At 36.6% G+C, this 11,885-nt stretch overlaps 1 protein-coding gene across 3 annotated transcripts in view; it reads left to right on the forward strand.

The window, feature by feature from the left end:
- TET1 (tet methylcytosine dioxygenase 1) overlaps positions 1 to 6,388 on the forward strand; it is a 168,398-nt gene extending 162,010 nt beyond the window's left edge. For all 3 annotated transcript variants that reach the window (XM_066242442.1, XM_066242443.1, XM_066242445.1), the window contains one exon: positions 1,918 to 6,388. In XM_066242442.1, coding sequence (XP_066098539.1) covers positions 1,918 to 2,927 — 1,010 coding nt within the window. In that variant the 3' untranslated portion in view covers positions 2,928 to 6,388. The remainder of the gene's footprint in view (positions 1 to 1,917) is intronic.
- The last annotated feature ends 5,497 nt before the right edge of the window (positions 6,389 to 11,885 follow it).

Raw genomic sequence — 11,885 nt, forward strand, 5'->3', positions numbered from 1 at the left:
TCATTTTACAGAGAGAGGAGAGAGTGGGGTAGGGGAGCGAGAAGTATCAACTCATAGCTGCTTCCCTTTGTTGTTCAGTGATTGCTTGTCATATGTGCCTTGACCAGGAAAGCCCAGGGCTTTAAACTGGTGACCTCAGCATTTCAGGTTGACACTTTAACCACTGTGCCACCACAGACCAGGCTAATCTCGTTTTTTGTTTTTTTTAAACATAGTTTATATTTCAACTGCATATAAAATATTTAAACTAAATTAAAAAAAATTTAAAAAGAATCCTTAAATTGTCCATCTTTAGTTGGTAGAAACTCCTCAAGCTGGCTTCTGAATTTTTTTTCATGATCCCAATTGTCTTGGATAGCTTCTGTTCTGATATGTTCCAGGCTCATCTTATATAATCCTGCCCCATATCTAAAATCAGCAATTTCTCCAAAGAACCAGGAAAAAAAAAATACCACACATACACACACCATGAATTTATACTGACATTAAAACTTAGAGTTAGAGGGTATTCCTTAAATTCTTTGGTCTTTATATTTGTAGGAAAAGTTTTTTATTTGCTTTTTTAAGATGAGAGAAATGACAGTGGAGACATTAATATAATACTGGGGAAGATTCAATAAAGGGTTAATGAAGAGGAAAGGAAGAGAGAAGTATTCCTTTCTGCCTATAGTTCCATTTTACAGATTTTAATTGTTTATTTTAAGATTCACATAACTGGTTACATACTGCTTGTGAAGAACAATCATCATTTTCATCTTTGTGTCATTTCCCAATAGATGATATTTTTACATGCTATTTTTAAAAATAATATATACCTTATTAATATCCATATATACAGTATTTGATTCATAACCTCTTGACCTCTTTGTATCTTACCCATAAAAGTCTTTCTTTTTTAGTTTTATTCAGCTCAATAAAAGATTCATCACTATTTTAATCTTTCTTTCCCATGATTTATATTTGTTGTCAACTTAACCTCTATAGATGCAGCCATAGACAAGGCGTGGCATTGATGTGCCATGCCTTGGGTCCTCTGTATAAGTTGTTTTTAGAAATGAGAACCAATATATCTCTAGGTTGTCTTGTCTAGGGGAAAATGGCAGATTTCCTGAATTAGATGTTTGCTATTATATTGTTAATTATTTTTAAGAATGATCACTTTACTATTTCTTGGCCCTACAATTCACTGTTTTTGCATTTCTAAAAATGTCTAAAAACTTTGAAACAAGGAAAATGTCCTCAACAAGAATATTTATGTTAGTGTATCAGAGCTGTTATTCACATGTGCCAGTGTGATAATAATTATCTACCCTACTCAGTGAGAAACAAACTTAAATGCATGTTTTTAAGGGTTACAAATGGCTTGTTTTCAACTAACATTTTTTATGTCACTTCCCTTTGCTAATAATTAACTTTGCCAGTTATGCTTTCATTGCCCAGAAATATTTATACACTATTACTTATTTTTACTTTTTAAATAATGAGATTATGCAATGCCTAAAATCCATATAAATGTCTTTGTGCAGTTAGGTACTGCTCTATATCATCATATTATCACCTGCATTATTTTTCAATTTATGGTTTCAATAGATACTTAATAGCTGATTAGGTCATTTCTAATATTTTACTATTTTACACAGTAGACATTCTTTTGGTTAACTATCTGTACTTACTTATGATTATTTTGAAAGTGAAGAATTGTTGTGTGGGGGGGTGGGGGGAAAAAAAGAATTGTTGTGTGAAAAAGCTAGCAAAACAACAAATCGTGTATATTTGACTTAAAGCAAATGCAACAGAACTGTCCAACATTGCCATCATCAGTTTTGTTATATTATTCTTTGTACAGTACTCTTTAAAGTCAACAACTACCAAAAGTAGTTTGTACTTATCACATTTGGTGTCCTTTTCTCTGTTTAGGGAATAAAACTGAGACCTTGCAACCTGAAATTAAAAGTGAAAATGAACCCAATTTTATCTTCAAAGGTTCGGACAACACTAAAACCTACTCACTGACCCCATCCATTCCTCACCCAGTGAAAGAGGCAAACTTACCTCCAGGCTTCTCCTGGTCCCCCAAGAATGCTTCGACCACAATACCTTTTAAGAACAATGCGTCAGTTTCTTACGGGTTTTCAGAAAGAAGTAGCAATCCCCACTGCACAATGCCTTCTGCGAGACACAGCGGTGCTAATGCTGCTGCTGGGGAATGCGCTGGAATTGCACAGCCTGGTGAAGTGAGCCCTCTTTCCACCTTGTCTACTCCCATGTCAGATTCCCTGGTTTATTCTGAGCCTCCCACTGGTCCATCTGAGCAGCTAACTTCTAATCAGCCAAACCAGCAGCCCCTACTCATCACCTCTCCTCCTGAACTTGCTTCCTCTCTGGTGGAAGAAGAGGAGCACCATTCTGAAGCAGATGAGCCTCTCTCAGATGACCCCCTGTCAGATGACCCCCTGTCACCTGCTGAGGAGAAATTGCCCCACATTGATGAGTATTGGTCAGACAGTGAGCACATCTTCTTGGATGCCAATATCGGTGGGGTGGCAATAGCTCCTGCTCATGGCTCTATTTTGATTGAGTGTGCCCGGCGAGAGCTTCATGCTACGACTCCTGTCAAAGAACCAAACCGGAATCATCCAACACGCCTCTCCCTTGTCTTCTACCAGCACAAAAACCTAAATAAGCCCCAACATGGTTTTGAACTAAACAAGATTAAGTTTGAGGCTAAAGAAGCTAAGAATAGGAAAATTAAGGCATTAGAGCAGAAAGATCAGGCAGCTAATGAGGGTTCGAATCTGTCCCCTGAAGTTAATGAATTGAACCAAATTCCTTCTCATAAAGCATTAACATTAACCCATGACAATGTTGTCACTGTGTCCCCTTATGCTCTCACACATGTTGCAGGGCCCTATAACCACTGGGTCTGAAAGCTTTTCTCCCCTTCTTAATGCCTTTGCTAGTGCAGTGTATTTTTTCAAGGTGCTGTTAAAAGAAAGTCATGTTGTCGTTTACTATATCTTCATCTCACCCATTTGAAGGCTGAAGTAAAAAAAAAAATAGGGTGGGAATTTCTTAACTGTGACTATATTTTGACAATTGGTAGAAGGTGCACATTTTAAGCAAAAATAAAAGTTTTATAGTTTTAAATACACAAAGAAATGTTTTGGTTAGGTGTTAACCTTGATAGAATTACTCAGTTTGGTGCTTTAAATTAAGTCTGTTTACTATGAAACAAGAGTCATTTTTAGAGGATTTTAACAGGTAATGTGCTATGATGTAGAATCAAGATACACAGTGTTAACTCTACACAGCTCCTGGTGCTTAACCACATCGACACAGTTAAACATAAGCTGAATTATTATTTCATGGTGCCATTGTTCCAACATCTTCCAATCATTGCTAGAAAATAGGCATATTCCTTTGAAATAAACCAATGAAGTGTTTTCTCTCTTCAAGTATCTCTCCTGTATAAAATAATTCATTATTGTTAGTAATGGTTGGAGGCTGTTCGTAAATTGTAAATATATATTTTAAAAGCACTTTCTATTTTTAAAAGTAACTTGAAATAGCATAGTATAAGAATTCTATTGTCTATTGTTTGTGCATATTTGCATACGAAAGAAATCATTTATTCTTGCTGTGTAGAGTTCCATCCTATTAACTGCAATATGTATTCTAATCATGTATATGGTTTGTGTTTTTTTAATGTGTTCTTTCTCATTCAAATATTTAGCTACTTATATAAAAGTTAGATCATGCAAAAATTGTTAATTATCTCTAAAATTGAAATTTGAAAGCTTATCACCAATACTGATTCACATTTTCTTAGGAACTAAGTAACAGTGGTCTCTTGATTTATTGAGCAACATGGGCCACAATTTACGTTCAGTGTAGCTTTCTCAATATAATCCATTAAAGATGTTTTCAAAAGGAGATAGGACGTAATAGAATTTAGAAGAGTCAAATGCTTCCAAAGTTTCAAGGTAATAAAGTACAAAAACTAAGTAGTGAGAACCCTACCCATCCCAAATTGCCTTATTTGTTCTCAATGTGGTTCTGGTACAGAATAAGAATTAAATTTCTATAAAAATGTTTTGAAAACAAATTCCTTATTATCACACATCCCAAACAGTAGAAATGGTATTATAAAATATAGTTCTACTCATTAAGAACTAATCCAAAGTATTTTAAGCATATTAGTTTGGAAAATGATAACTCATCTCCTATGATAATTGCCTATATTCTGGGTAACAAGAAAATCGGCATTTCATTTATTTTGGTCCTCCCATTATTTTTGCATTATTTTATTGATTCATAGCAAAACAAAAGGGATTCCCCAAAACAAATCTTTAGAACAAGAAAAAACTTCAATGAAATACTTGATTCTGTTAAAATGCAGAGGTGCTATCACATTCACAGTCTCAAGATTCCTTGGGAGTATGGAAAACCAAATGGTGCTTCTCCCCTGGAAATGCCATCAGAAGCCCATAACAGCTAACACTCACAATTTTGGTGCAAAAGCAAACAGTTCCAGTAAGCTCTCTAAAGAAAAACTCATTATAACATATTAAAATAATATATGGTGCAAAGTATCAGTTTCAAGCTTTTGACTAATCAGAGTAAAGGAATATGAAGGGATTGTAAATAACAAAATGTCCATTGGTATACACACCATCATCTTGTACAAGTAGATTTCTGTTTTTGAATATGTAAAAAGGGTAATTCATTGACTGACTTGTTTTAGTATTTTGTGTGCTTTAGATTTCGGTTTTAAAACATGTATATTTTTGTGAGCCCAAGGTTTCTTATACATGTAAGTATATAAATAAGTGTTCATTGTTTCAGTTGCTCAAATAAGATAATTACTAGTATTAGACTATCAGGAATACACCCTTGTGATACTTTCTTTTAGGTTTTAGGCTTTAGCTCCCACTAAAAATTATTTTCTCACCAGATTTAATGGATAAAGCTTTAAGATCCTTTACCTACCCATCCATCCATTCTTCCATTCAACACCTATTGAATGTCTGCAGAATTTAAGTATTATATTTTGTTTTTTATTTTAGTCACTACCCATGACAGTAAACTTGAACAATTAAAATCCTAGAAGATACTCTCACACATATTTTTCAAAGAAATAGCACATTTCCTTCAAAACAATCCATTGTGATATATCTGCAGCAATTCAGACATATCAACTGATTTTAAATAACATCCTTTAACAAGCTAAACTTGAAGCACCAATGTTGATTTAGTGGAATATTGAAATTTTTCAAGTTAGTTGCAGTTTACCAAAACAAGTACATGAAAATATACAGTTTCAACTAAAAGCTATCTCCATTCTGTTATAAATAACACCATGACTGGCCTGCTCAACTGATAACCCCTTGATGGAAACTACACACAATTTCTGCATTGTTGTACTCTTTTATAAGTTTAACCGTTGACCATCCATGTGTGCCCTGTAAAATTTTTTAAAAGTTCATGCTTATTTAATGTTCTGCAGCATTGTGATTGTATGCTGGCTACACTGCTGTTAGAATGCTCCTTTCATGAAGCAAGGAAATAAATTTGTTTGAAATGACATTTTTACTCAGAAAACTGGTCATCTAATATTTTTTCTACACTTCTGTTATATTTTACTGTAATGATCACTTTTGTTTCACCTGTTTTGTAGTATTCAAATTGGGTTTTCAATCTTCTTCCTTTGCTCATGGTATACAAATTGAACTCATTGATACATGACTCCCAAATTATGTATGATGGGAGAATAACTCCTGCCTATTGTAGATTCTTACAAAATATGCTGCCCTTCAAAATCCCATTTCTAATGGCTCCTAGACTACCACTGAATTTTTTTCTCTTGTCAGCCACACCTACATTGTCATTCCAATTCATCCACAAAATACCAAATATATCATGTCATAAACTTAATTGAAATATACCAGTGATATTCAAACGGTGTAATGAATTTTTTGAACATGCCATACCTGACTCTTTAGTCAGATGCACTGATCTCTTTTCCCTTAGATTGTCAAATTAAAAAAAGGCAACAGCCAACACAACAATAACTGACCAGTGTGGATGAATCAATATTACACCAATTTTTTTGGTCAGAAAACTGTTTTGGCCCTGGCCAGTTGGCTCAGCAGAAGTGTTGGCCATCCGTGTGGATGTCCCGGGTTCAATTCCCCGTCAGGACATACAGAAGCATCAACCATCTGCTTTTCCACCCCTCCCCGCTCTCCCTTCTATCTCTGTATCTTTTTCTCTCCTAGAGCCATGACTCTGGTGGAGCAAGTTGGCCCCAGGTGCTGAGGATGGCTCGGTGGCCTTGTCTCAGGCACTAAGTCAGTTTGGCTGCTGAACAATGAAGCAACACCCCAGATGGGCGAGCATCGCTCCATAGGGGTCTTGCCAGGTGGATCTCACTTAGGGCACATGCCGGAGTTTGTCTCTGCCTCCCTGCTACTCACTTATGAAAAAATTTTAAAAATAAATAAAAAGAAAACATTTTTTGTTGTGCCATGAGAGGAAAAATGTTGAAAATCACTGAAATACATTATTGGAAAGTGAGCCTAACTGAAAATGTACAGTTGTAGGTTAATTTTTGCAACACATTAATAAGATGTTTGCATCTTAACTAACTTTCCAACATCTTTATGCAATCTGCATGTGGATGAAATAATTTCATTTGTTAAATGTAGAATTTTACTAGGTTAGAACCATAAGCAATTTACTTAGGACATAACCCCAATTAATACATGCTTAATTGAATGCATATCCTTGTATAAATGAAATAGTGACAATTCACATGAAGTAACTTCCTACTTTCTGATGTTATTCCATGGATTCCTGCTGATTAACATTTATTTCATGAAAGCATGTATGAAATAACCCCAAACTATTCAAGTTTAGTCTTTTTAAAACATTATATTGAAAATTTTATCTGGGACAAAGTTTTGACATTGCATGACAAATTCCACCAATAGTTGGTACAGCATTTCTTTTGAATGTGCCAAGTAAATTGGTAGCTATTGTCCTTCAGTAATATATATAGCTACCTTCTATTTCACAACTTTTTAATGCATGGAAATCTTTTTCTGTCTAGGTTTAGTACAATTGTGAGTTTTGATCTTTTGTAGAAATTTATGACGAGATTTGTGAAATAAGGTAACATGGTAGGGGTCTCACAGCAGTAGTAGACATTGTAGAAGTCATTGCAATCACTGGCGCCCAGAGAGCAGATTTTCATGTCACTGTGTAATAATTTTTTCTAATTAGAATTTAAAGAGTCAAATGAAGGCCCCTTGGTAGTAAGGATAACTCAGAAAACGATTTCATCATCCTTAAGGTATTTATTACCTCAATTTGGTACAAGTCAAAAATAAAATGGCTTTGGTGTTTTTTTCTGAAAAGTTCAAGGAAAGAAATGAAGTGGAATCAAGATTTCCCTGCCTTCAGAGCTTCTTGGACCTTGCATGGGAAATTTAGTTGACTTACCTAGTACGCTAGCCTATTAACACCTATAAAGTGTAGCAATAGTAATGTTTACTGTCTCAATAAACATCAAGTACTTACACAGTACTGGCTTATACTTCTCCCTGGAACAAGTGTTAGGCAAATATAAAGAGTTGCAAAAGATTGAATGGAAAAGAATAAAAAGGAATGAATGGTTGAAATAATTGGGGAAAGTATAATTCCACTGTATATACTACCCAACCATAGTTGTACACTTTGTCCACATGTCTTGCCTAGTTGGCCTCACGATTAAATCCCAGCATAGTTTCTTTTGATGTAGCTGTCTACATATTAAAACACTGTCTTGTTCACTACTACACTTGCCCATAAGTGTATTGAACTTGTCATTTCAATGTCAGTAATACTGCATCCTTAACCAAGTGATGTAATCAATGCCCTGGTTCATAAAAGAGTCTGACTTTATTCAAATCAAATTATGCTCTATGTTGAGTTTTCATCTAACAGATTTAGGAAATTATGTCATCCATGGCTCTGGAATGCAATTTAGAAAGAATCCCTATGTCCTTTATCAGGAACTAAATATGTGGGAGTTTTTTATAATGTATTGAAATTAACTGGTATCTTTTTGCTTTTCTCTTACGTGTAAAATAAAGACTAAGTTCTGTTAATTCTGGAGATGATGAAACTAGTTTATATCCAGGACATTTCTCTTTTTGTCCACATTGAGCTCAACAAACTTTGATTCTCTATATTCCAGTTCTGGAAAAGTTTTCCTCAGTCCCTGCTTCCTATGGGTACCCATTCAAATATTGTTGCTTCAAAAGGCATGTATTTTATTCCCTCAGGTAATCCAAAAGTATTCCTTATTTTGTTACTCCTAATTTTCACTTCTTTAAAGGCCCCACCATGTGTTTCTCTTGTGGTAGTCTGCAATTTTCAGTATTTCTAGCTTTAAAAGTCCAACTCTAATCTTTCCTTTGTTGACTGTACTCCTTTCCCACCTTTACTCTGATAGCCGTGATCCTGCCTGGATTACAAGTTTTCTTCTAGTTTGTTTAGCCATGGGTGTCCTCCAGATTAAAGCAAAATTTAGCCTCTAAGGTAGGAATGTTAACATGTTATGTTAAACACATCAGCTGATTTAACCCATCCATGTTGTAGTACAACTTTGGAAACTCAACAACATAAACCTAGTTTTTCTAAAAATAGAAAATGTGTCCCTATGTTCTGTTGTGAAAGGCCTTCTCTCTTGTCTTATTTATCAGAACAAAATCTTGCAGCTGTCAGAAACATTTGCTTTCTTGGAGAAACAATATTGGGAAGTAATTTCCATGTGACTAGATATAAATTTATAGTCTGAACAGAAACTGCTTGTTACTTTTTTCTCATTTTACTGAAAGTACAGTGTCACTAAGTGTAGTTTAATACTTTGTCTTTTCTTGTCTTTTAAATCATGTTTTCAAATCTATTTTGGAATAATACCAAAAGGAATCAAGAGTTTTTATTCAGTCCTTTTCAAGGCAAATAGTTTTTAGAAATAGATCTGATTACACAAGGCTACAGGTTAGCGAGTGTTCTCTTTACCCATCCCAACAATGTTTGACTCTAGACTCATTTATTAGTGTTTGAATGTTTTACAAAAAAATTGAATCAGTTAAATATTGCCTGACCAGGCCCTGGCTGGTTGGCTCAGTGGCAGAGCGTCGGCCTGGCGTGCAGGAGTCCCAGGTTCGATTCCCGGCCAGGGCACACAGGAGAAGCGCCCATCTGCTTCTCCACCCCTCCCCCTCTCCTTCCTCTCTGTCTCTCTCTTCCCCTCCTGCAGCCAGGGCTCCATTAAAGCAGAGGTTTGCCCGGGCCCTGGGGATGGCTCTGTGGCCTCTGCCTCAGGCACTAGGATAGCTCTGATTGTGGCAGAGCGACGCCCCCTGGTGGGCATGCCGGGTGGATCCCAGTAGGGTGCATGCAGGAGTCTGACTGCCTCCCCGTTTCCAACTTCAGAAAAATGCAAAAATAAATAAATAAATATATATATGTATATATATATGTATATATATATATATTGCCTGACCAGGTGGTGGCACAGTGGATAGAGAACTGGACTGGGAGGCGGAGGACCCAGGTTTGAAACCCCGAGGTTGCCAGTTTGAGTGCAGGCTCACTGGTTTGAAAGTGGGGTTATAGACGTGACCCCATGGTCGCTAGGTTGAACCCAAGGTCGCTGGCCCCCTGTAGACCCCTGGTCAAGACACTTATGAGAAAGCAATCAGTGAACAACTAAGGTGCCGCAACAATATGCTTCTCATATCTCCCTGTCTGTCTGTCCCTATCTGCTCCTCTCTCTGACTCTGTCTCTGTCCAAAAAGAAAAAGTTAAATATTGTACCACTACTTATGTGGCTTTTCAAATTTTTGTATAATGCATTGTACTAATTGTCAGATCAGTGACTTTCTTAGTGATGGATCTGATTACAGAAGAGACAGTATTTTTTGCACGATTTTCTCCTTATCTCCAAGCTGAAATTTGTGTCTAGTATCAACTTTCTAATGTCATTTTACCCCTTTGGGATTTGGTTGTTGGCCATAATAGGAACTATTCTATAATCTGGGTGAGAAAGGTTAAAAATTAACTGAAAGTAATTTGATGACTTACTTATTTTTTATTTTTTTACATTTCTATTGAATTTATTGGGGTAACATTGGTTAATAATTGAAGAGTTCTTAAAGATGAGAAAAGTCAGTAATCAGAAGCTCTTTCAAGTGCAACAAGGGAAGTTAAGGGACAGAAATGAGGGAGAATTTTTTCCTAACAAAAACCTGAAGATTTACTCTACCAGCTCAATACCAAGAAATACTTTTTTTTTTTTAAGATTTTATTTATTGATGTTAGAGAAAGAGAGATCAGAGAGAGAGAGAGATCATAGTTGCTTCAGTCTAGATGTTTGTTGCTTGCTTGTATATGTCTTGAATGGGCAAGCCCAGGGCTTCCAATTGGAGACCTCAGCATTCTAGGTTGAGGCTCTATCCACTGCGCCACCACAGGTCAATCAACAACCAAGAAATACTTTTAATGTTTCTTCTCTTTATACCAGTTTTCTCTGAAAAAATAGCAGTTCAAGATGAGGAACCATTTTGAAAGCAAATATGATAGTAAGAAAAATTATAATTAATCTTTGTACTTTATAATGTTTTAGGTTTATCAACTGCTTTATTATGTGCTACTTTTTTTCTCCAACACTGAAAATTTAACAAAGTGTTTCTATTTTACTGGTGAGAAAACTGAATTGGCAAGAACAGCATCTGCAGTCTATTAAATGTATTTCTGCACTATAAACTATGACTTAGAGAATGTTATTAATAAGAAATTTTGGCCCTAGCTGGTGGATAGAGCATCAGCCCAGCAAATGAAGGTGCCAGTTCAATTCCCGGTTAGGGTACACAGGAGAAGTGGCCTTCTGCTTCTCCACCCCTCCCCTTTCTCTCTCTCTTCCCCTCCTGTAGCTAGTGGCTGAATTGGTTTGAGCATGGCCCCAGCACTGAGGATACCTTGGTTGAAGTGCATCAGCCTTAGGTGCTAAAAATAGCTCAGTACTCGAGCATTGGCCCCAGCTGGGTTTGAGGAGTGGATCCCAGTTAGGGTGCATGTGGGAGTCTGCCTTGCTATCTCCCCACCTTTCACCTAAAAGAAAGAAAAATTTTGTCAAACGTGATCAAAAAATAATATAAAACCAACTTTTTGTATGCAAATTATGCTTCCTAAGTACTCTGTTTCCACTACATATTTTTTGTAAGTAATCACATCCTTAGTATTTGTAAAAAAAAAAAAAAAACACCACCTCAAATACAAATCGTCCTGAAATAAAAATAATGTAGGCAGACTTTTTCAAGGATGTATTATTTTTAATGTTCTATAATCTTTAACAACTTTTATTGTAGCCTGGCCAGATATATCAGTGGGTAGAGCATTGTCCCGTTATGGCAAGGTTGTGTTTCAATCCCCAGTCAGGTCAGGGCACATAAAAGAATAAATAAATACATAAATAAGTGGGACAACAAATAATGTTTCTCCCTTCCACTCTCTAAATTCAAAACATTTTTAAAAATTAAAATATAACTTTTACGATTCCCGGCCAGGGCACACAGGAGAAGCGCCCATTTGCTTCTCCACCCCTCCGCCGCGCTTTCCTCTCTGTCTCTCTCTTCCCCTCCCGCAGCCAAGGCTCCATTGGAGCAAGGATGGCCTGGGCGCTGGGGATGGCTCTGTGGCCTCTGCCTCAGGCGCTAGAGTGGCTCTGGTCGCAACATGGCGACACCCAGGATGGGCAGAGCATCGCCCCCTGGTGGGCAGAGCATTGCCCCATGGTGGGCGTGCTGGGTGGATCCCGGTCGGGCGCATGCGGGAGT

The sequence above is a fragment of the Saccopteryx bilineata genome, chromosome 9 (assembly GCF_036850765.1).
Source record: "Saccopteryx bilineata isolate mSacBil1 chromosome 9, mSacBil1_pri_phased_curated, whole genome shotgun sequence".
NCBI lineage: Eukaryota > Metazoa > Chordata > Mammalia > Chiroptera > Emballonuridae > Saccopteryx > Saccopteryx bilineata.